The sequence below is a fragment of the Stegodyphus dumicola genome, chromosome 10, assembly GCF_044657685.1.
Source record: "Stegodyphus dumicola isolate Sdum_Otavi_A_Nest chromosome 10, ASM4465768v1".
NCBI classification, from domain to species: domain Eukaryota; kingdom Metazoa; phylum Arthropoda; class Arachnida; order Araneae; family Eresidae; genus Stegodyphus; species Stegodyphus dumicola.
The window spans coordinates 8,794,557-8,821,940 of NC_140777.1; the positions used below are offsets into that span (position 1 = coordinate 8,794,557).

The 27,384-nt window shown below is 35.8% G+C and overlaps 1 protein-coding gene across 1 annotated transcript; it reads left to right on the forward strand.

Moving 5' to 3' along the window:
- The first annotated feature begins 10,545 nt into the window (after window positions 1-10,545).
- Window positions 10,546-11,832, forward strand: LOC146994885 (uncharacterized protein F54H12.2-like). The gene has a single exon (XM_085826087.1). It carries the CDS (start codon window positions 10,546-10,548, stop codon window positions 11,830-11,832), a length of 1,287 nt encoding a protein of 428 aa, XP_085682213.1.
- Window positions 11,833-27,384: the final 15,552 nt, after the last annotated feature.

Genomic DNA, 27,384 nt, shown 5'->3' on the forward strand with positions numbered 1-27,384 from the left:
TGTGTATGAAGTAATATTTAATTGTCCATGTGAGACTCATAAGAGGATATTAATAGGGAAATGAATTCTCCTTTTCTGGCAAAACCTTTTATTGTGCAATATTTCCATCTTTTGTTATTGAAGTATATGTGAGAGTTTTCTAGTTACTGCTAGAAGTCTCTCCTCTCAGAGAATGACAAATGCCGCAAATTTGATTCCTTCAAATTCAGATCAAGATTTCTTTAGATGGAGGAAAATCATAATTAGAGTCATCACCTGAAACAAATATATTTGCATCTTGTTTATTGTCAGTGTTTTTTCATGTCATGTCTATAATACCGAGACACAGTATCTGCACATAACCTTCTAATGGTTAAATTTTAAAGCAAAGATTCTGATACATGGCCTTTATTTGTGTTGCTTTCTAATAAAATCTTATACAGTCAAAAGTCGTTAATCCGGACTCATCGGGACTTCGGCGATTCCGGATTATCGATTTTTCCTGATTATAGATCATCAGTTTAAATCTCGTAAGATCCCTACTAAAAATGCCCCATAGAAACCAGTAAAACTGTTTTATGGGTACCCATAAGATTTTATGGGTTTTTATTGACTTTCACTGGTTTCTGTTGGTCTCTGTGGGTTTTTTTTACTGGTTTCAAAATGACCCATAGAAACCAGTAATACTTTCTACTGGTACCTATAGAATTTTTGATAGTCTCTACTGACTTTTACTGGTTTCTATTGATCTCTATGGGTTTTTCTTACTGGTATCAATTGACACCCATACAACCAACATTTCAATGGCAGAACTTTGTATTGATTTGTATAGGTTTATATTGACTTTTACTGGTTTTCTTACTGGTATCAATATAATAATAAATCTTCTGCTGGTGTATATGGGTTTATGCTATTTTTTTATCTGACATTAATAGACTTATTGTAAACAATAAAATTAACAGAATGAAAATATGATCTCTTTAAGACCATCAGAGTAACCTGGAAACGCAGGTGGTCGTTTTAGAGAGGGTTTTTACTAAATATGCTTATTTATTTGATTTAAATTTTTTTTCGGAAACAATAACAGTAATCATATACACCACACACAACGAGGTCTCTCTAAGGCGACCAGCCACAAATAAAAATTCATATTTGCAAGTGGTCGCCTTAGAGAGGTGATGCTCAATACCAATATATACTCACGTTCTCAGAGATACGTTTATCTTTTAGAGGTGGTCGTCTTAGGGAGATTGCATCTACGGAATGAATATCTCTAAGGCGACCAGACACACTTGCAGAATTTTCTTTGTGAATGGTCGCCTTACAGAGGGAATATTCAATGCCAAAGTATACTTATGTTTTCAGAAATACTGGTTTCTTTCAGAGGCGGTCGTCTTAGGGAGGTGGTTTTTGCTACGAGTTGGTTCTCTGAATACACACACATAAGCACTTACATTTCTGAATTACAAATAAACACCGGTATCAACCAACATCTCTTTAACGCGAACAAGTTCATTCACAATCGCAAAACTTTTCTCCCTGTTAACGCTGACGTGAGGAAAAAAATTCACCTCCCTCCCGCACTCTCAGAAGTTTCCCAAACAAGCAATATGGCGCCGCTCTAGTTATTGTTGTGCGATGGTGGTGTTATTTTCTTCGTGGTTGTAGTAATGCAATATATTATTTACTAGGATTTACTGTATTACAAATTTTACTATGTTTTACTGTTTAGAAATTAGTAATAAATAATAAAATACCAGCACTGACTATGAATATACAACTAAAGCCGTGCACGTGTAATCGTGTCTAATGTTGAGAGAACGTTGCTGATAACTGACTAGTTGTGAAATGGAGTTTTTGTGGCTGAAATTAATGTTCCATCTTTACTTTTAACCTGAAAAACAATGTGCTTAAAGACTGAAAAGTGATAATTTCAGGCTTGATAATTTGGTTCAGTGTGCAGATGCAGAAATATATTTTTTGCATTCTACTGAAGCTGTATTTTGGAAAATTTATTTTTTTATTACAGTTTAGAAATACTTTTTTAAAGCTTGTTCATGTAGATGCTTTATCATTTGAATATTATGTACTAATAAATTTGAGCATACCTTACTTAAAAATGATCTTGCATGATTCAATTTTTCGACTAATGTGATGTGGCCGAGAAAAAGAATGTTTTTATATGTTTTAAAAAATGTACTAATTATATTTCGCCAGCAAAAAAGGTAAGTTTTATTAATGAAATAAACATTGAAATATTTAATGTGTTTATTACTTGTTGAATGGGGTAGACAAGACATACAAGCTTAAGGAATCTTTTTTTTCCACTACTAAAATTATGTGAAAATTTAGACGATCGTAGTAGCTTACATTGTTTTTTTCTTTTTGGTCTATTTTTCTTTACAAGTATGAGACTAGAACCACATTTTTACATTAAATATTTTGTGCGGGGATGTTTCCATAACCGGGACTTGGCGAAATTGCGGATTTGTTTACATAGGAAGTGAGCGTACGTGCGCCAGAATATGGTAACCCTGATAATTGTTGCAACCCACACAGAGAATTTTCCTGAAGGAGGAAAAGGGGGATTCGCAGGGTAGCCACCGAAGAGAGCAGACGTCCTGTCATGAGCTCCTCGCCTTCTCCCTCGCCAACGCCGGACGCACGGGCCGGCCCCGTAGACTCACCGAAGCCTATGGATACGACCGTCATCATCGATTCTCCTCCAGCTGAGCCTGTGACGGATGTTCCTGAGCCGACCATAAATAAAGAAGAAATCATCGTTGATAATCTGCTTCTGCAGATTAAACAACTTTATGCATTAAAATCGAGATTTGCAGAGCTAGAGGCGACGCTGACCAGATCCAGAAGGACAACGCCACTCGAGCACTTCGACCTCAAGCAAGTGGAAAAGGAATCCCAGGTAGTACTCTTTTCACTAACCTCTCTCGCCAAACGCCTGAATCTCCCCCTATTCGCAATCCCAAGCACTGAAGAAGAGTGCTTTCAAAAACTTTTTCGCGCATGCGAAAACCCTCCAGATAGTGATTCACAATTGGATGTTATTTCAAAATCTGTCAAAAAGATGCCGCAATCTGAGAGAACTAACAATAATTCTAATAGCAGTGATAAAAATTCTATTATCAAACCTGCTAAACTAATTTTTGATCATCGTGAAAAATATAATCCGAAATCTCCTAAAAAATCATCGAATAATACTCCAAAAACAACCCCTACTAAAGCTAAAATGTCAGCCAAACAACCACCCCAAAAAAAGCCTAAAGTTGACTCCGAAGGATTTTCAATACCTTCAAAACACCTCATAGCTAAAAAGCCAACTCTAAAAGACCTAGATAAAGTGCCTGATAAGCAAAGTTCAAAGGAAGCCACTTCTTCTTCGCCTCCATCTTGGAGCGAGAGGAGTGAAAAAACCAGTTCTGCCTCCCCCCCCCTCACTAGAGGAAGGAGAAATTCAGGAAGAAGCATCGGAGCGGAGCGAAAGCGGGCCTCCCCCTCCCCCTTCCGCTAAGAATATTCCGCACTTTTTTGTCGTTCCGAACGACTGGAAATTCTTAGTCAAAGTCGTACAGAGAACTGTACCAAAAGCCCAATGCCGAATGAAAGGCCACTATCTACGAATCACGGTAACCTCTGAAGAGGAGTATCGATCTGTAGACCACGTCCTGAGAAATCAGGGCGCGGAATACAAATCATTCCATCTGAAGCAGGATCGTCCCCTCAAAGTTATCATTCGGGGTTTCCCGGTGAAAACTGAGACGGAGGAAATAAAATCCGAACTCTCTCTGATGGGTTATAGCGTGATTAGTGTAACGCAGTTAAGACGTTACAAATCCCGGCACCCAATGCCTCTGTTTCTCATACAACTAAACCCGACCATCAGTGTATATGACATCTTCGAGGAGACACAAATCTTCGGCATGGACATCCAAGTCGAAAAACACCGTGGCCGCAAAGGAAAGGTCTCCCAATGCTGGAGATGCCAAGGATTTTTCCATTCCAGTGCTGTATGCACACTTCCAGTTAGATGTCTGCGATGCGCCGGACCTCACTTTGCCCGGGACTGCCCCAAGCCATTTGAGGAGCCCAACATCTGCGCAAATTGCTCAGGAGGACATGCGGCGAACTGGAACCACTGTCCAAGGAATCCAGCTAACAAGACCCAGAAACAGAGGATCCCATCTAATCCCGTTTCGAAAATCCTAGGTGCCGGGAAACAAAATTTTGTACCCGCTCCCGCTCCTACTCCATTTAGCAGCACGGCCCCCTTATTCTCATCAGTAGTAGCAAACAAGCGTACAAATCCCGGAAGAACGTCCGTTCCTGCTAGTAACGCAGCAGCACCAACCATCTCTACTGTTCCTGCGACTGTTCCTGCGCTGGAGAAACCACCGGCCCAGGTTCTAGCCCCAACTGCAGCTCCGGACGACAACTCCTGTACAGACACACTCAGGAGTGTCTTTCAAATAGCAAGGGAGTTTGGAATCGAGCAGAACCTGTTGCTAGCAGCATTCCGGAAGGCTCTTCCTCAACTAAAAACCGCTACTTCAGGACCGGAGAGAGCATTCTATATCTTTGAAAGCTACTGTGCTCTCACTTCTTAAACTGCAACATTCAACGCCTCAAATAGAGACAATCTTCTTATCGGCTTCTGGAATGCGAACGGCGTTCTTCCCAAAATACATGAATTACGGGACTATATCAGTGAGCATGCTGTGGACCTCTTCCTTGTTCAGGAAACTCATCTGGTTGAGGAACGTAGCGCCAATATTCCTAATTATTACTGCTACCGCAATGATAGAGCGGCTAGTAACAGTGACGCTATTCGCGCTAGTGGTGGCACTGCTATTTATGTAAAACGCACTGTCAAACACAGTAGAATTCCAACTCCGCACATGGAGGCTCTTGAAGCAACTATTGTCCAAATTTATATTCAAAATTTACCCCCCATAGCAGTAGCGTCAGTAGTTAGGATTTGAGTATCCCTGAACCCCGGAAGTGCAGTCGACCTTCAAAAGTACTTGGATGTAGTAGTAGGCGGTAATGTAGGCGAGACTGTTTGTCATATACTATGTTTTTCTAAAATGGGATTGCTTTAGTTAGAGACTGACCTCTCGGTTGTTGACTTTTGGAACATGTTTGTTGTCGTTCGGTAGGTTTCTTTTGTTTGATAGCCACCAGCTGTGAGTGCTTTTTTTTTGTAGTATTTTTAACGTTTTTTTTGGATGGTGTAAGTGAAGGACAGCAGCGACGTTGTGAATGCTTGTCCCCCTCGTACACCATTCATAAAACGCCTTCAATTTTCTTTAAAGTAGTATCTTCTTCTTTTCTTTTTGGTAGTTTTTTTAACCTTCTTTGGACGGCGGGGGGTCGGAGACGACCAGCAGTAACTCATAAAACGTCAGGTCATTCATTGGGTTCGTTTTTTTTTTTTTTTTTTCTTTTTGGAAATATTTAGTATAAAAAGGGAGTTGAAAGTGAGAATTAAGAGTAGTAGATGCAAGATGAGTGCAACAAAATGGAGTATTTTTATTATAAATTTCGTTTTATTTTTGGCAATAACAATAGTCGTCGTAGGAATATTTTTCGGAGAATTAATGAGGAATTGTGAATGGGGTGAAGGGAAAGTGGATTTAAGAAATTCTACTTGTAAGGAATCGGTTTATATTGGTCGAAAATTGTTTTTACATGTATGTGTAAAAGAGAATAAAAGAGTTTATGATATACGTTATTTTTGGAAAGATATCGATATGTTGAAAGCCGATATAATTGGCGTACAAATGATGAGGGGGGGAATTTATGAAACTATGCAGTTTTTGCAGACAAAATGTATAGACATTTGAGTCCTCGGATATCGGAAACGGTTGGATGAATGTAAATATATTTTTGTTAAAGAAAAAAAAAGGAATTTATCAGCGATGTTAAAATTCAAACATCCAAGTTCCTGTTTGGTTATTGGCCCGAGTCAATCAGGTAAAACTTCGTTGGTACGCGAAATGATACGAAATCGAATATATGAAGCCCCTATCAGAAAAGTAAAATGGTGTTATTCGTATTCCGTACCTTGGTTTTGGGAAGAACCAGACATTGAATTCATTCAAGGTCTTCCGGATAGATACGAAAAAGGGGATTTGATAGTGGTCGATGACCTGATGCATCGACTAAATGAGAAAATTGCCGATCTTTTTACTGCCGCCTCACACCATTGTGAAGTCAGCGTTATAGTGATATTACAAAACTTATTCCCTCGTTTAAAAGTTATGCGCGACATTAGTCTTAATGCGCATTATATCATTTTGTTTAAAAATGCAAGAGATGTCTCCCAAGTTAGTTGCTTAGGACGATAGTTATATCCTCAGAACTGGCATTTTTTGACGGATGCTTATATAAAAGCAACAACGAAACCCTTTGGTTATTTAGTTATTGACTTACACCCTCAAACATCGGAGAAGTATCGGATGCGCGAAAATCTGTTTCCAGATAAAGACGGAATACTGTGGTTATTTCGTCCGAAATGACGAAGAAGAATTTGAAAAAGCAGTATCATTTCTTGCGAATATTAGCTCATTCCCACCCATCGCAGAAACGTGCTTTGTTACAGACTGCAAATAAGGATCAAATTTTATCTCTCTGCGAAGTTTGTTTAAATATTTTGAATGGAAATATCCCCGTTAATGTACGTAAGCTGAAAAAATATAAGAATCTCTTAAGGTTGCTATCTAAAAAACACGAAAGCATACAAAAGAAAAAAAAAATTTAGTCAACCAATCGGGAGGCTTTTTACCATTGATTGCTCCGGCAATAATATCTGCCTTGGGTGGTATTTTAGGACCAGTTATTAGCAAACGACTGTAAAAAAAATTCTTAATCCCAATTTTGGGCTACAATGGCCAAAAGAGTGGCTCTCATACCCGAAGAATTGGTATCGTCTTATCATCTTCAGAAGCCAGAATTGAGATTGGAAGATGACATAGACACGTTATTAGAAAGAGCAAAATTACCCGACGACATGAAAGCAAAGTTGTTGGGGCAACTAATCACGCGGTATCACAGAACAGTGCACGCACCACCAGAACCTATACGTGTGAGCCTTGCGAATGAAGCGAAAGAAACTAAAGAAGAGAAGGGATTCCAGCAAGTGGAAGATCCTGTTATTAGGGATATTATTCTATCAACACCCCAGAAATTTTCTAGATTGGTGCCTCTGGTCGCCGAAAAATTAAAATCGAGGCTTTATTCATGGAACGATCGCGGAGAAATTATTCTTGACGGTAAAACGATTCAGGGATCCAGTATGGTGGATTTCTTTAATTACCTAATGAGAAATATAAAAAATGCTCAAGAGCCAAGGCATTTCGATGTATTTCTAAAGGCTATCGAAGAAATTAATATACCGCGCTCATGGATAGGGAATCAGAATGTGTTGTCTCGCATGAGAGATACCTCATCGCACTACCCCCTCACGGAAAATAAATCCTCGAGCGGCGAGGAAAATGTCTTTCGATGGCCCCCATCAAATGTGAAAGACTTCGATCATCAAACAAAAAGAAAACAGCAGAGATATAAAGTACAGCAGGAAAGAAGAGGGAGATCCCAAAGTCAAGCACCTTATAAAGAGGAATGGGAGGAGCTTTAAACGATGCCGACGCAATTTTAGAAAATATCTATTACGATGTAGAAAACCCCGCTTCGTATGGCGGAGTGGTAAGATTGGCTCGTGCCGCACAACTTCCGTTGAAAACGACGCGTCGATGGTTAATGAAACAGGATGCTTATACGTTACATAAACCAGTTCGCTTTAATTTCAAACGACGGAAGGTGTTGTCTTTCGGCATTGGAGAATTAATGCAATGCGATTTGATTGATTTGTCTAAGCTCTCTAAATATAACGATGGTGTAAAATATTTATTAACAGCAATTGATGTGTTTTCTAAACGCGGGTATGCCATTCCTTTAAAATCGAAGAGTGCAGATTCTGTACTCGAAGGATTTAAGAAGCTATTTAAGGAGACAAATTTTGTGGTGAATTTACAAACAGATGAGGGAAAAGAATTTTTTAATAAAAAAGTTCGTGACTATTTTAGAAGACATGGAATACATCATTATGCCTCTAACAGCGAATACAAGGCGAGTGTTGTAGAGCGATTTAATCGAACGCTAAAATCTAAACTCTATCGAATATTTACTTATACCAATTCCTACAGGTATGTGCATGTCTTGAAATCAGTTTTGAAAAGCTATAATTTGAGTATTCATCGTAGTACTGGTTATGCACCTGCCGACGTGAAGCCGGAACTAGAAAGTGAAATTTTTGAAAATCTGTATGGCTATAGCATAAAACCGAGATACAAATTTGAGGTAAACGACCAGGTGAGGATTTCTAAAACAAGGCGAGCATTTCGCAAAGGTTATTTGCCCAGTTGGACGGATGAGGTTTTTGTCATATATAAGAGATATCCTTCGAGTCCTCCGACATATCTGCTTAAAGATTTAAAAGGAACAGTTCTGAAAAGAAGGTTTTACGAACAAGAGATACAAAAAGTATTAAAGAGTTCTCACGATTTCTGGAGAGTGGAAAAAATTCTGCAAACGAGAGGTGTCGGTGCTAAGAAAGAATATTTCGTCAAGTGGAAAGGCTTTGATCGACGGTTTAATTCGTGGGTGAAAGCGTCATGGATGAAATGACAGACGAATTCTACGTTACTCTACCCAGCAATGCGAGCATGCAGTATTTCCCTCAAAACAATCAATCATCTTATCGAACAAAACTCGCCTCTCCTCTGTTATTGAACGATTCTTGGGAAGTAGGTCTAACTGAAATTTTTATTCCACGAAATTGGTATAATGTGGGAGAGTATAATAATGACTATGTAATAACTAGGAATGTGGAGAAAAGCATTCCTATTAAATTTTCACGTCATACTTTATCATTTAATTATGGCGTTTTAGTTTCGGTAAACGCAGATGTTTCTCTAGAGGAATTTTTATCAAAACTGAATGATAAAATTAGTACCATTCTCGGTAGAGAGGACGCTGTGAAATTCGTTCTAGAACATGAAGGGAGGAGTATTCGCTGGGTTCTTGCAAATGGTTTCGAAGTACACATTTCTAAGAGAAAAGCTCCTAAAATGTTACAGATGTTTTACTTACCAGATGAAGATACTATTAATAAAAAATCTCAAGTGATGAGATTCAGATCAATAGCTGAAAACAAAGATCAGTTATTTTCAATCATAAATAGGAGCCCTTCTAGCACGAAACTGCATTTGATTCCGTTAACCTTAATAAAAGCAGATGTATCTAGGGGTCTCTTTGGCGACGTAGCAAAAAATATCCAAGATCTTAAATTGGAAAATTTTGTCACTTTCACCTACGATCAGACGAAGTCCCAACTAGAAATAAAGGTGTCAGAAAACACGGAGCTGCATATTACTCAAGAAAGAGCATCCTCCCTTTTAAGGATACTCGGCGTCCGCGAAAACCTTATAATTTCGCAAACGCGAAAGTTTCCTGTGCTTTTGCCCCTAACTGTGGAGGAGGGGGAAGCTGTGGAACTTATAATTAAAGGATATCCCGAAGTAACTATGACTGAAAAAGAAAGTTTACATTTGCATGTCAGCGTAGGCGTATATAAATCACCGGAAACTTTATTTCGCGAATTTCAACACGTACATTTAAGACAATTAGCGAATTCAAAAGTGTTTTTAGAAGTTCCTCCAGAATCGGAGCTGGCATTTGGGAAAGGGCTGGCAGACATGCTGGGATTCGTCAACACCCATTTCAAGAGCGGAAAATATATAAGCGACTATCCTTTAGAACTGGACGGGGGCATTACAGAAATTTTTGTGTACAGCGATTTAATCGAATCACATCACGTTGGAGATGTGCATGTTCCGCTGCTAAGGGTTATTCCCTGCGTGAATGAAAAAAATGATCAAATTGTGAAGCATTATGAAAAAACTATATATTTTCTTTTGCGAAAGCACTATGTGGAAAAGATAGAAATAGAACTGAGAACGAGTAGCGGGAAAAAAATTACCTTTACGGGAGGAAAAACATTTGTAGTCCTGTCTTTTCGCCGTAAGAAAACTATATAAATTGAAGATTTTTCAAGCTTTCCTCTCACTTTCTTAAAACATCCTTAGAGAAATGCACTTAAATCAGAAAGAGTGCGAATCCTATTATTGTGCTCAAGTTGGTGGTGGCGGTGGTGTTTACTTTCAAGGTATACCTCACCAACGAGGTTATGGGTTTTTTGGAGATTTGCGCCGATACATTACGCCGTTGGCACTTAGAGCCGGTCGTTATTTGGGCAAACAGTTGATGCAAACAGGAAAGAACGTCTTGTCAGATGTTGCAGCGGGATCGTCATTTAAGGACTCTGCTCGGAGCAGGTTACGTGAGACCTCTAATAAAATAAAAAGTGATATTTTTGAAAAATTACAGAGGGGAGAAGGTATAAAAAGAAAGCGCAAGAGGAAAAATCGTCAATCAAAGAGCAAGCGTTGTAAGACAAAAGCAGATATTTTTACATAAAGATTAATAGTAATGGAAACTCAGGGGGTTATATGCCTTAAGAGCGAATTGGATCTCTTTAATGGTGTTGCCGTACAACTGGGCATCGATTCCTCTTCCTTCGTGGAAATCCACCCCGTATCTTCATTGTCTGATAAGACGCCCATAGAATTTTACATTAGCGGTAATGGTGAACACTATTTGGATTTGGCGCATACGATACTACACACACGACTTAAAATAACGAAAAAAAACGATACCAATCTCACCGACGCCGACGGGGTGGCACCTGTTAATTATATTTTAAACACATTGTTTTCCGACTGTTCAATATTTTTAAATGATAAACAGGTTTCGTCACAAGTGAATTATTCTTATAGAGCCCTTTTGGAAAGTTTGTTGTTCTATTCCAAATCAGGTCAAGATAATCTACTGAGTGCTGGCTTATTTGCAAAAGATACTGCATCTAAGCATGATGTTGTGGGAGACGAAAACGAAGGTTATACAACGCGTGCAAATCGTTGCAAGCTTAGCCAAAGCCTCGACCTCGTGGGACCATTGCACTTCGATTTGGCCACTCAACCGAAATTGTTAGTCAACGGGGTTAATGTACGCATTAAACTGGAAAGGCATAAAGATGTTTTTACTTTGATGTCGGCAAACGACAATTATAAAATTAGAATTCAGCTAGCAAAACTATACGTGAGAAAAGTCAGCGTGGCTCCCTCCATCCTAATAGCACACGAAAAGGCTTTAGAAAAAGGAGTTATTAAGATGCCCATTCGTAGGATTGACATAAAAAGTTTTGCAATATCGAGCGGTTTGCAATCGACAACTATAGCAAACGCTTTTATTGGTCAGCTACCCACACGTCTCATTCTAGGTTTTGTATCTAATGCCGCCTATAATGGAAGCATCAACAGAAATCCTTTTAAATTTCATCACTATAACCTAAACTACCTATGCATATTAAATGGGGGACAGATGATACCTTCCAAACCCTATCAGCCCAATTTCGTAAAAACATTTTATGGGCGAAGTTATTTAAGCATCTTTACAGATTTAAATCGATATCATTCAAGCCCCAACATTAATATCTCCTTTGATGAATACAAAGATGGGTATACATTATATGCCGTTGATTTGACTCCAGATATGGCATCTAATGAAAGCCACGTAAGCATAAATAAGAGCGGAAACATAGCCATTGATATCAAATTTGCAGCGGCCTTGCCAGAAACAGTTACCCTGATAGTCTATGCTGAATACAGGAACATAATTGAAATAGACAAGTCACGCGGAGTCACGACAGATTATTAAAAATCATGGACGAAGTTTTGCAAATATACGGAAATGAAATTATCGAACTAGCTAAGGAGGCGGGTGCAGGCGAGGAGGTAATTCGAAGTATAGGCGATATGATGTTTTCCAATAAAATAGCGAACCTGCGCATTGCATTCTTTCTCGCTTTTGCCGAAAAAATTATTGAAATTTTCCCATCAAAGAAACATCAAGTGTACGAAGAAGTGTTTAAAAGCATATACAGAAATATTCATTTCGAGCAAAGGCGGTAATGGATACTTTAACTCTGTGTCAATATGCCTGTGGCGACAGTCGAATCAAAAAAAACATTTGGAGGTGTATATCCTTCCGATTTCATACCCTTACGAAAGAGACATTACTCCTCATTTATAGTGAATTCGGATCCGCATACTTTACCTGGGAGCCACTGGATTTCGATATATTTTAAGAAAAACAGCACGGCATATTACTTCGACAGTTATGGTCTTGCTCCATCTAACAAAAATATTTTAAACTTTTTAATGACCAACGCTAACAAAACATTTTATAATAAAATATGCTTTCAAGATGATACCAGTACATCCTGCGGAAAATTTGCTCTTTATTTTTTATTTTGTATGGTAAGAGGGTACTCTTTGAAGGACCTCTGCACGAAAGATAAGAAAAAAAATGAAATTTTTATTAGGGAATTTTTTTAAAAAAATTCAAACGTCGCCGCTGTTGTCATGCTTTTCATGCCAAGAAACAAAATTGTGTGTCTTTGATAAATATGCGTGTTATTCCTGCAAAACATCACTAACGCTTCAGAAGTCGACGATGGAACGTTACGGCTATTTGCACACTGGAAACTCCGAAAACAGTCCTGTTGAAGAAGTACACGTTGAAAAAATTAATCATTTTTTCTTTAAAAACCCAAGCGACTGCATTCGTAATGCTCTTTACGATGAAAACACTAGCGGGAAAGGAAATCGTCATTACCTGAAAATTTTGAAGAATGCCGAAGTGGTCAAGCATATTCATAAAGCTGACCATCAACCACAACAACAATATGGATATTGCTATTTATATATTCAAAATGAACAAATAGCTCTTTTTTCGGCATGTAGTAAATTATATAATAGCATGTTGGATTGTGTTTCTTCGAAAAAAACTGAATATGAAAGTGAATGTATAAGAGATGAAAGCTATGTAATTAAAATTGCTTACTTTGTTATTCCGAATGATGATGCTATTGTGCGAGAATTACATCGCACTTGTGTGTAACACAAACAATTTGATCAATAAAAAGGATTTTTTTTCTTTCAAATGCAATTTTTTTTTGTCTCTGAAAAAAAATATCAGATATATAGATAAATAATACATTTTTACACTTATTTATGAGCTGACTTTTTCTATTCCACTGTTTTGTTTTCCGGTAAAAGCATCTGCCTTGAAGAAATTAATAAAATGTAAATTCCTCCAAGAAGATACTAAAACCGGACCTCTTGGATAAGGTCCATTTTTTTATTTTTTTTCTAAAGGATTACAGAAGCTTAATACAAAATAATCATTCTTGTATGCATGATACAATGAAAAAATCAAATGAAACAAAAAACATATTACTGTTGTAAAATTTATAAAGGTATCAAAAATTAAAATGAACATTTAAAAAAAATCAAAACGATTTTTCGATGTAAATCCAATATGGGAACTAACCCATTATTTTCATTATACCATGTGAGATGTTATATGGATAATACAATAAGTAATCAAATGAAACAAAAAGTACATTCCACATTATTACAAACATAAATGGAATCATTAAATATCAACAAAAATTTCTTTCCCTCCCCCCCTCTTTTTCGTCGAAACATACATGGAGGGGGTGTTTATAAAATAAAAATGATAAATCAGAATATTGCCTTAATGTGTCAGTATTTTTATTCATATTCGACAGTTAAAAGAAAAGTTTTCTACATAACCTCCATAACAATTATTATAACAGTCATCATGGTTAATTCGCGAGACATTCGTGTATCAAGTTTACAAAAGAAATACAACATAAATTCCTGTCGCAAATGAAATACAGAGAACTTTGCTTACATATCTCACACCAATTATCTTCATTTCGCATATAAGTATCAGAAATTAAAATGAACATTTAAAGAAATCAAAACGATTTTTCGTTGTAAATTTATATAGAAACTAACCCATTATCTTCATTACACCATGTGAGATGTTATATTGATAATACAATAAGTAATCAAATAAAACAAAAAGTACATTTCACATTGTTACAAACATAAATGGAATCATTACATATCAACAAAAATTTCAGGGTGTTTATAAAATAAAAATGATTAATCAGAATATTGCCATAATGTATCAGTATTTTTGTTCATATTTGACAGTTAAAAGAAAAGTTTTCTACATAACCTCCATAGCAATTATTATAACAGTGATCATGGTTAATTCGGGGACATTCGTGTATCAAGTTTCCAAAAGAAATGCAACATGAATTCTCGTCGCAAATGAAATACAGAGGACTTTGCTTACATATCTCACACCAGTTATCTTCATTTCGCATATAAGAAAGGGTATCCCTTTCATTATAACATAAGAAATGATTGAATTTTCTGAAAATTTTACATTTCGTTCTGGTAGTGTCTGTTTGATATCGTAACCACAATTCTAAACATTTGTTGCAGCTTTTCAAATAAATATTAGACTCATTATTTTGAACAATTACATGTTTTACAAATGTGATATGTGCAATCTTTAGGTGTAAAAGAAATATAACATCATCATCAAAGAAAAACCAGGCAATAAATTGTTTAGAAAACCACTTATTAAATCGAATTCTTTCATAGAGAGTTAAACTTTCATCCCAAAATACATCTCTGTTCTCTAAGGAGAAACTACTTTCAAAATCAATCCAGAATCGACCTTTCTCTATTATATCTCTTAAAATCATACGAGGAATATTCAGTTCTACATTATACAGTTCAGCTATACATAATATCGAAGATAAAATAGTTTGAATACACATATCTTGCAAAGAAATTGGTTGAAATAAAGCCATATCTTCTGGGTATTCTATGGGAGGGAAACACATTTTTGTTTTTTGTCGATCATTAGCATAAAAAAATATAAGTTGCAAAAATACAATGTCACACTCTACAATAAAATGTTACAAAAAAGTTCCATCATTTTTTTTAATTCATGTCTTCTTCACGCGTGTTATAGTGACCATAAGACAATGATTGAATTCCATCATCTAACAAATATTTTTTGTCATAATATCCCGAGAGGCTAGCTTTATTTTGAAAAATCGTTTGCAGTTCGTGCTTTTTTGAAATGATTGAATATTGAGAATTCCTAATCAGGGAAGCATTTTCGAAAACGTTTTTATACGTTTCAAATCCAATGTTTTTGAGCGCGCTCCTTTTGATTCCTTTCGCGGTCTTTTTAACAGTATCACCGAAACGAAATGCGTACATTTTGCATTTAAAACCCACAAATTCCGATATGGGGGTGAGTGTCTCACTTTTTAGAAATCCCAGTTTTCCACGGTTCTCTTCATTAAACATTATATGATTGGGTTCGAAATTACTGCAATCCAAAATATTTAAAAAATTCGTTTTTAAATCACTATATACATCTTCAGTTGTTATATAGAGATACAAAGAATCTGTATCTGTGTATAACAACTCGCATTTTTCTTTGTAAAAGTGTTTAAAATGGGAATAGAATAATTTATACATGTGCAACTTCGCTAATTCTAAAACGCTGAAGCCTATATAAATCGGTTTATCTAGACACAAATTTGGATTTTTCATTTTGAAAACTGAAAAATTTTCATTAATTATTTCAAAATATTCCAGCAGAGGACTGTTTAATTTTTTTTGGCATTGTTCCTCACTAAAAACGCCCTGTACGCGAATACGTTTCCTAACATTTTGACAGGTTTTTCCATAGAAAGCGTTATTCATCTTTTTAAAGAAAGATTTTTCAAATTCGCTAGACGCATTTTGTCTTTTCATATTATTGAAAGCAATGTATTCTTTAAGCCACGCTCGTTGTTTGAAAGCTAAAATTCTATGAATTTTCTTAATTATTAAACCCTGTTCTACGTAAAACTTTAGATTTAAATAATGAGCGATGTAATTTTTTTTTTTCAAAAAAATTGGGTAAAAATTTTTTGCATGGAAGTGTCGTCTCTAACTGAAATTTTTTGCTCAGGGTTTTGGCATAAGGCGATAGCATGTCAAAAGTGAGTTCAAAATGTTCCGGTGCTAGCGGTAAATCATTGTGTTGGTCATGCAGATGGGAGGGATATAACAAATCGGATTCGATAATATACCCCACATCACCGTCTTCAACACAAGACAAAATATCAAACGCCTCCACCTCATTTTCCTTTAACCAGTAAAAACCTCCCAATGGCAGGTGCTGGCTCATTACACACCCGTATAGATTATTTGCGTCTAAAGCTAAGATATAGGTGTGTGGTAAATCGGGTTTATAACTCTCGGGGATATAAGGATTATTTGCAAGAGCATAACGTCTACCCAGAAAACAAATACCTCCTCGCATTTGGTTTTCAAACCAAATGTATTGATTCACATCTCCTAGAAGCTCTAATTCAATTTTAGACGCTTTCAGTCCGGCATTCCACGTTAATTCGGCAGCCGTTATAAAATGCACAGGATCCAACTGGTAATATTTTAGAGCGGTGCGTCTGAAGGATAAAAATACTTCGGCTAGCAAAATAACGTCTGTATTTTGATATAACTCTAAGTAATCGGCAAAAGTGTTACATCCAAACGAATGAAACACGTGTGTGGCATGTACATAATCTTCGTCGGAAACTGCTTCTCCTTGTAATACATTATTAAACGCGCTCTGCGGTGGAAGCGAAATTTCATCCAACACCGATGTTGACGCAAAATATGAGTAAGGAAATACGCCTTTCCGCAATAACAATTCTCGTTGGGGATTTTTCTCAAAAAATGCATTAAACAATTTAAATTCATGTTGTGACGTTTTCAAATTCGACACCAAAGTGTCCAAAGACGCATCTAAAAATTGAAACGAATCAATAAATTTCATTTCATCTAGTGTAAACATGGTGAATTTTTCCAAATTCACCGGAATAATGTTAACTTTATTTGCATACATTTTCGGCATGTGTTTTAGTAACAGGTGACTATCATAATTCCTGAAATTATGAATTACCACCGGAATGTAGTTTGACACTTTAAAATTCGAATTACAGGAGCGATGTGCAAGACCTCTCACATGCCCATCACTCCAGTGGCAGTGATCTCTGACCCGAACATCGCCTTCTAAGAAAGGATTCAAACATATATGACATATATTTGAATCGTAACTTTTTTCCGACGTCTTCTGCATCGGTAAACACTCTTTCATCTTTTGCAAAATTTTAGATTTGATTTCGCTCAACGTTGTGAAAAAATGTTCCATTACATTCTCTCCGCAAAAATATTCATGAAAAATAATCTTGTCTTCCACGTCAGTAACTATTAGGGTATAACTAATAGGAATATGCTGTTCAATTGGGGTAGTATGACTCTGTTGCGGAGAAGGAAACGCAGTCTTTCCTCCTGTGTCCAAACAAGAGGACTCTTATCGAATCTTGATTTTTTGCTTAACTGCTGCTTTCACAAACTTTAGCCAATGCTTTCTCTTAATCATTCCAATTTTCTGAACGAAGATGTGGAGGTAATTGCATTTAATTGCAAAGGTACTCCGTACTTCAAACGCCTTGGTCCTTGGAAAAGGGAAATTTTCTGTTTACTTTTCGAACGTTACGGTAAGAGAAAATAAAGTTTGAAAGCGCGTTTTCACACCGCTGTTATTGAAAGTAACATGACAAGTTCCAGTGCAAATACTGTGACGAATAAAAATGAAATCGATTGGTTACTGGATAGCGGATGCACAGACCATATTATAAACAGTGATGAATATTTCAAAGAGCAAGTCACTTTGAAGGATCCTATTCAAGTGAAAGTCGCTGACGGAAGGATTTTGAAAGCTACAAAGGTTGGCAATATAATAGTTTCTTTTCCTGTATATAACTCTGAATCTATTGTAACATTGAAGAATGTATTTTATGTAAAAGAAATGAAAGCAAATTTATTAAGTTATTCGAAGATTACTGATAATCATAAAATAGTTTCAAAAGAAAAGTTTTCTAAAATATATGATGTCAATGGTTCATTAGTAGCAGTAGCAAAGAAGAAAGATTATATAAAGTAAAGAGTTATGTTAAAAATAGCAAAATATTTGCAAATTTGACCAACAATAAGTTAACGTTAAAAGAAAAATTGCACCGTTCATTTGGACATGTAAATTTTAAATATCTGGATATTATGTGCAAAGATCAGCTATTAGAAGGAATTCCTAAAGAAATAGAAACCGAATATATGAAGTGTGCCATATGTATTGAAAATAAAATGCACAATTTACCATTCAAGAATAATAGAAGAAAAGCAGAAGATATTCTGGAGATTATACATACAGATGTAAATGGACCTCACAGAACAATTGAATGTAATGGTGAGAAATACTTTGTGAGTTTTATTGATGATTATATCAAGTTGGCAAAAATTTATTGTATCAAATCTAAGGATCAAGTCTCTGATTGCTTAATTAAATATGTAAATGAAATTCAAAATTTAACAGGGAAGACTATCAAAGAACTAAGATGTGATAATGGTAGTGAATATATGAATAGCAAGATATACAAATTTGCAAGAGAAAAAGGTTTCAAGATAAAGTCATGCCCACCATATGTACACGAATTAAATGGTACTGCTGAGCGTTACAACAGAACTATAATGGATATGGCAAGATGTCTTTTAGCCGAAGCAAAAGTTGACAGACGTTACTGGCCTGAAGTAATTAAAGCTGCTGCTTATTTGAAAAACAGGACATTAACAAATACTATTGTAAAGAAGACACCATATGAAATATTTTTCAATAGGAAACCATCTGCTAATGAATTGAAATTATACGGAAGTAGAGTGTATGTAAGAATACCAGAAGAAAAGAGAAAGTCAAAGTGGGATAAATAGGCTGAATTTGGAATTTTACTTGGGTATACAGAAGTTGGATATAGAGTTTTGATGAATAACAGAATAATAGTTGCCAGACATGTTGACATTATTGAAGAAGACATAATGTGTGTAGGTTGTGATGATGAAGATAAGAATGATGATATGATACAAATAAAAAGAATGATCCTCAAGAAGTGTGTGAATCGAGGGGTAATGATAACTCCAAGGACAGTATGATAAATGAAGATGAAACAAAAAGTGGAATGAGACCAAGAAGGCAAATCAAACCACCAGTTCGATTTCATGAAGAATTCAAGTACTACTGTGTTAGTGCAAATTTTTGTGATGCTACAGTTCCAGGTAACTTTGAGGAGGCGACAACATGCAGTGAGGCTGGACATTGGAAAGAGGCAATGGACAGTGAAATGAACAGTCTTGTTAAAAATAACACTTGGACACTAGTGACTAAACCAGAGGATAAAGCAATTCTAGATGTGAAGTGGGTATTCAAAAGAAAACCAGGTAATGTTTTTAAAGCTAGATTAGTGGTTCGAGGTTTTCAGCAAAAAGATAGTATTGAGGACACTTACTCTCCTGTCATCAAGATGCAAACCTTAAAATTGTTACTTTCATATTCCTGTCAGTATAATTTAAATATTCATCAAATGGATGTTGAGACTGCCTTTTTAAATGGTTATGTTGTGTCTGAGGTTTATGTTAAACAGCCACAAGGCTATAATGATAATTCGAATAGGGTGTATAAATTAAAGAAAGCACTATATGGGTTAAAAGAAAGCCCTCGTGCTTGGTATGATTGCTTCAACGAGTATATTGAGAGTCTAGGATTTCGTAGAAGTAAATATGATTGTCTTTATGTAAAATCTGAAAATGATGTATTTGTATATATTCTTTTATTTGTTGATGATTTGTTGATATGTTGCAGAGATACTCAGGTAATTAATGATATTAAGGAACAACTACATAAAAAATTTAAAATGAAGGATTTAAATAAAGTAAAAAGCTACATTGGAATTGATATTGAATATGATGAGAAAAGCAATATCTTAACACTGAGTCAGGAAAATTATATTGAATCTTTAGCTAAACTGTATGGTATTAAAAAATTCAAAGCTTTATGATACACCAATGGAGACTAATCTTAAACTAAGCCAATCTAATTTAAATCAAAATGTCAAATATAGAAATCTAATAGGAGCACTCTTGTATATTAGTCATGGTACTTGACCAGACGTATCTTTCAGCGTAAATTATGTAAGTAGATTTCAAAATTGTTATGATGAGACACATTTCAAATATGCTTTGAGAGTTTTAAAGTATTTGTACTTAACAAAACATCTAAAATTAACCTATAGTAAAAATCTTAAAACTGATATTATGAATTGTTATGTTGATGCTGATTGGGCAGGTGATATTGTTGACAGAAAGTCAACTACTGGGTTTGTTATTGAATTATTTGGTAATCCAATTTACTGGAAATCCAAAAAGCAAAATTGTGTGACAAAATCTTCCACTTTTGCCGAATATATTGCTCTATCTGAGGCTGTGACAGAAATTAATTTCTTGAAAAATGTTGTGAATGATGTTTTTGCTGATATAACTCACCCCATTAAAATTTATGAAGATAATTCAGGAGCTTTGGCCATTGCTAATTATGGGAACTTCACTAAAAATTCAAAACACAAGTTCAATATCACTATGTTCACGAAAATGTTCAAAATGGAGTAATTGAAATTGTAAAGATTGATTCAGAATCAAATATTGCAGATATCTTTACCAAGTCTTTAGGAAAGATTAAATTTATGAAATTTAGAGAAGGTTTGAAATTGAAATAAATTTTGTATACTGTTTATTTGAGTGGTGTTTATTTAAATATATTTGCTTGAAATGAAATAGATTTTGGTAATGTCCTTATGTAAACTAAATTGTGTTTAACTTTGATTTTAACATTTAAGTTAATAAAAGAAATTTTTTTTAAAAATAATTTGTGTTAAGTGTTGAATGTTATTGTTTATATCTATGCTTAATTGTAAATGGTAAAGATGAAAAGATTGCTTATAATCTATGTTTGTTAGTAATTAGTAAATATAAATGTAAGGAGGCGTGTTAGTTTGGTACATTTATATTTACCGTATTGGCAACACCAAGTTCTCTCTTCTCTGTGTGCGAGCTATGGATGCCGATGTAATGTTGTGCACGTGTTGTTAAGTTTCAATAAAAAATGTGAAAAGATACGTTTCTTATTTTTCGACTTGCTTCTTCATATGATATCGATTTATTTAACACTTTGAGGTCCGGATTATAGATCATTCCGTATTGTGGGTGTCCGAATTAACGACTTTTGACTGTATTGCTGTTTGTTATTAATTTTCATTAAAATGCATTCATAAGTTTTTTTTTTTTTTTCTTCTCAGAATTTTACTTCATGTGATGAGTAAGCATTATTTCCATTAAGTAGGAAAATTTGGTCTTGGAAAATATAAATTTTGTCCAGTTTTGTCTGACATCATTCTAAATCTCAAAACAGATAGCACATTACTTCAGAGACAATGTTGATTAAAAAGTCTATGCAAAATAACATCAATAAGAGAAGTTATCCTAGCTGTATCTAAGCAAATGTTCTGTGATACATATTTACGTAGGTATAATATATTTATGATATATTTTATTATAAAGATTAAGAGTTTTACTAAACTAATCACTTAACCTAGCTTCATATTTAACGACACAAAACATTTGTACGCTGATCTCAGGCAGGTCATGGCTGGCTTGGTCTATCATGTATTTTCTAATCGGAAAAGCAGCTATGAGACAAATATCATTTAGTAGCTTCCATGAGAGCATCTCTCAAGCAAAATACTTGTCAAAATTAATTAATTAGCTTTTAAAGGTACATTAAAAGCATGATGTTATGAAGAAGAGAAAAGTTCCACAAAGCAGAAAAAAAATCTAAAGTACAAATTAGCAGGAAATATAGCCTTCCTACGGAGCTTTATTATAGCACTATTAGATTTATCGTTTTAAACTCTAATTCATTTACTCAGAAAAACCATTCTATTAAGAAATTTTAAATAATCATCATTAAGAAAAATATATTCTTTTTAATATGTTTTTATATTACTACTTCATTTTAGACAATATATTACTTTATGAAGCCAAATAATAGATATGCAAGACTTAGTTGAATATCAATTGTGTAAATCTTGTTTTGAAATTTTAATATATAATTAGGTGCTTTATTAGCGTTGGAAACATGATTTTGTAAGTAATTATTTTCTTCTCAGAAGACATGCTGTATTTTTATTGTGGTGATGGCGATAAGGAGCGCGCCTTGCGCCCTCCGATAAGTGTGGCAACCCTAGAGGAGAAGTTTCTTACGAGTAGCGAGCAGAGGAAACAGGCAGGCTGTCGGGCAGTGTGCGCGAAGTTCCTAAATAAAGCTTAATTTTTATTGTGCACTATGTCTTGTTAATATTATATAAATGCAGTACGAACATAATCTGTGATATGGAATTCGAGGATTGGTGGTAAAAACATAACAGTAAATCACGATAATGGTAACCCGGAGTGTGTTAAATCGTATGAACAGTTCTCAAGCACTTTCGGTTTTGACTACAAGCCATCACTCAAGATATCCAAACCAGAAGTAATGGATTACATCGGTTTTCATCCTCCGAATCACAGATGAGTACTAATTATAGATCATTTTATAATTCTGTTTTCTACTTAACATTTAATTTCATTTTCTTTAGTTAAATTTTTGCTTTTATTTTGGCTTAAAAACCTTGCACAATGTCTGATGTTCATGCCGTCCAAATTCCGGTTTATAACCGATCAGACCCCTCTTTATGGTTTATTATGTGTGAAAGTACCTTTGCTCTCGCCACCCCCAAACCTATCACAGAATCCATTACTAAATATAATTATGTAGTTGCTCATCTTCCTCCAGATATTGCATCAATAGTACGGGATTTACTTATGAAACCAGATCCTATTGATCCATATACAAAGCTTAAAACTGAGTTAATAAATCGTGCAGGAGAATCTTCTCAGCAAGAAATTCGCCAATTATTATCTGGAGAAGAATTAGGCTCTCGAAAACCTTCCGATTTGCTTAGAAATATGAAGCGTCGAGCAGAATCTTTAAATGTTCCTGATAACTTAATGTTAGAATTATTCCTTCAACGTTTGCCTTCGACTGTTCAGTCTATTTTGGCAGCGGTTTCCAATTTAACTGTAGATAAAGCTGCAGAAATTGCCGACAGAATTTTAGAAGTAAATCCAACCCCAGGGACTTGTGCCGTTTCTCGCACAGTCGATCAGTCTCTTGAGGATAAATTATTTAAACAAATAGAAAAATTAAACAAACGTATTGATCGCATTTCTCTTTCTCGTGGTCGCTCGCCAAACCGCGGAGATCGCAATAGAGAAAGAAGCAATTCCAAAAGGAGAGATTCTTCTGTTTGCTGGTATCATAGACGTTTTGGGAAAAAGTGTAGAGATGACAAATGTACAAAACCTTGTTCATGGCAGGGAAACGAAACCAGCAAAGAATAGAGGCGACTTATTCTTTGCCTCAAGTTTCACGTCGCCTGTTCGTTCGTGACCGTAGAACAAACCTTTCATTCTTGGTCGATACCGGCTCTGACGTGTCCTTACTTCCAGCAAATAATTCTCAAAAACGGAATTCGTCCCAACAAACACTTTTCGCTGCTAATTCTTCTACTATTCATGTTTATGGTCAAAAAACACTTTCTTTGGATTTCAAATTAAGACGACAGTTTACATGGACTTTTCTTATAGCAAATGTTAGTACACCCATTCTTGGAGCAGATTTTCTCCATTTCTTTGAATTGGTGCCTGATCTCAGAAACAAATGTCTCAAAGATTTAAAAACGCATTTTAAAACCGTCGGTTGCGTGAAAAATGCAAGCATTTATTCAGTAAAAACTGTATTTAGTGATACACCATATCACAAAATTTTAAAAGAATTTCCTTCAGTTACTAGATTACCAGATCCTAACCAACCTGTTAAACACAACACCGTTCATTATATCATAACTAAAGGTCCACCTGTGGTTGCAAAACCTCGTCGGTTAGCTCCAGATCGCTTAAAAATAGCAAAACAAGAATTTCAAACTATGATGCAATTGGGGCATTTGAGACCTTCGAGCAGCAATTATGCATCCCCACTTCACATGGTTCCAAAAAAGGGAAGTCTGGAATGGAGACCTGTAGCAGATTATCGAGCATTGAACGCTCGAACAATAAAAGACAGATACCCTATTCCATGCTTAGCCGATTTTACTGCTGCATTGCACGGTACTAAAATTTTTAGTCATGTCGACCTGATTAAGGCATACCATCAAATACCAATTAACCCAGCCGACATCCACAAAACCGCCATATGCACACCATTCGGTTTATTCGAAAGTACCCGTATGCAATTCGGCTTATGCAATGCATCTGCGACTTTTCAACGTTTTATAGATGAAGTCACGCGGGGTTTAGAAGGCGTTTACGCTTTTGTCGATTACTTGCTCATAGCCTCTAAAGATTCTGAGGAACATTGCAGGCATTTGAAAGCTTTATTTTCCAAACTTCAGGAATATGGACTTTGCATAAATGTTTCAAAATGCACCTTTCGTCAAACATCTATTGATTTCTTAGGTTTTCACCTTAGTGAAAACGGAATTGAACCTCTTCCTGACAAAGTCAAATGTATTTTAGATTTTCCTCAACCTACCACTCTCACTCAGCTTCGCAGATTTTTAGGCATGTTTAACTTTTATAGATGTTTCATACCTAAAGCAGCACATATTCTTTCTCCTTTAATAAAATTGTTAGAAGGCTATATTAATAAAAAGAAATCTCGTTCTCGTGTTCAGGATTCATCCCCACAATTAAATTGGAACGAGAATGCTGAACAAGCCTTTATTGCTGCCAAAAATGCCATTGCTCAGGCTACCCTTTTGAGACACCCTATTCCCGGAGCCCAGCTAAGCATCTGGGTAGATGCCTCAGACGTCGCAATCGGCGGCACACTTATGCAGTTGTCTCAACAAACATGGGAACCTATAGCATTTTTCTCTATGAAACTCAATAAAAGTCAACAGAAATGGTCCGCGTACGATAGGGAATTATTTTCTATTTATTCTGCAATTAAGAAATTCCGACACATGTTAGAGGGCAGAAATTTTATAATTTATACGGATCAAAAACCGTTAATATACGCTTTTAAACAGAACCCTCATAAATGTTCACCTCAACAATTGCGCCATTTAGATTTTATTTCTCAGTACTCTACTGATATTAGGCATGTGCAAGGTTCAAAAAACGTCGTTGCTGACGCTCTTTCAAGAATCGAAATTGATTCCATAACAAAATCTCCATTTTTGGATTTTAAAAAATTTTCGGAAGCTCAACGGCATGATCCGGAGGTACAAGACCTTCTCAAAAACAACACATCATCTTTGAAACTGGAATTTAAACCGTGCCAATATTCTGATGGTAATATTCTTTGTGACATATCAACAGACATTCCTCGTCCATTTGTTCCGAATTCCTTTCGCAGACTCATCTTTAATCATCTGCATAATCTGTCACATCCAGGAATTGCAGCTACTACGAAGCTTATTTGTTCTCGTTATGTATGGCCCGATATGAAACGTCATATCAAAAATTGGGTGAAATCCTGTGAATCTTGCCAAAAATCGAAAATTACTAGGCATACTAAAGCACCACTGGGCACATTCTCTCTTCCTGATGCACGTTTTTCAGAAATCCATATGGATATCGTCGGACCGTTACCTCCATCAGAAGGCAACGTGTACCTTTTGACTCTAATAGATAGATTCTCCAGATGGCCTGAAGCCATTCCCATCCCGGATATGAAAACGGAAACCATTTGCAGAGCCATCTTCAACTGTTGGATATCTCGTTTTGGCTGCCCATCGATCATAACAACAGACCAAGGTTCTCAAATGAGATCCGCACTTTTTGCAGAATTCACGCGCATTTTGGGTACGAACAGAATCACAACAACAGCCTATCATCCAATGTCCAACGGCATTGTTGAACGATTTCATCGACATTTAAAATCTTCTCTCAAGGCTCACGAGACCAATAACTGGACTGAAACACTACCAGTTGTTATGCTTGGTATTCGGACAGCCGTAAAGGAAGATCTACAGTCATCTTGTGCTGAACTGGTGTACGGCACAACTCTCAAGCTGCCTAGTGATATGATAACGTCATCTAAGATATCTCCGTATGACACACAATTTATCACGAATCTTAGGCATAGAATGCAACAATTGAATCCAATAGCAACATCTGCACATTGCCAAGAAAAATGTTACGTAAGTGCTACCTTAAAGTCGTGTACGCATGTATACTTACGTGTCGATCGAGTAAAGCCACCTCTGTGCCAACCATACACAGGTCCGCATAAAGTCCTTTCTAGAACGGACAAAACTTTCACAATTGATATTAACGGTCTGAAATCTACTGTGTCTATAGACCGTGTGAAACCAGCCTATTTGCTTTCGGACTCTAATTTGCCTGAACTGAAAACAAATAAAGACTTAAAGACAGTTCAGCAGAATAAATCTGCAAACGAACTCTCTAAGACACAAACTGTCACCAGATCGGGAAGACATGTTCACTTCCCTAAGAAACTTGCTTCTTACATAACAATTTAAAACATTTTTTTTAAATTCATATCTTAACATATTTTTTGTTATTTCATTTTTATTATATGTGTCAATACCTTGTTATATATTGAATTGCATTTTGATCTTTTCTAATTTTATATTCTAATTTTGTAATCATGTAAAAAATACCCGACAGCACGGATACTCTAAGATAATTTCATAACCTATGTCGTTCCTTTGAATAATCATTAAAGGAACTGGGGGGGGAACTCTGTGGTGATGGCGATAAGGAGCGCGCCTTGCGCCCTCCGATAAGTGTGGCAACCCTAGAGGAGAAGTTTCTTACGAGTAGCGAGCAGAGGAAACAGGCAGGCTGTCGGGCAGTGTGCGCGAAGTTCCTAAATAAAGCTTAATTTTTATTGTGGACTATGTCTTGTTAATATTATATTAATGCAGTATGAACATAATCTGTGATATGGAATTCGAGGATTGGTGGTAAAAACATAACAGTAAATCACCATATTATCTTAATTCTGGCTGGTATTTTCTAGGGAAGATAATCTTTTAGAAGACTTTTGCTTACATTTTTGTTTGATTTATCCCTTAGAAAATTTCATGAATATCATGATGTTGACTGAGCAGTGCTACTAAGGTATTAGTTTTATATCATTATGAACAATGGCAAATGGTATGAGAGCGACTAAATGGCTAGTCAATAAGACAGTGGTTATTTCTGGTGCTTTTTATTAAATAAGATCTGTAACTTTCATAAGTATAATAAAATCTGAGATAGAGTTAGTAATTCATCACGAATCAACTTGACTGCTTTATGTAAT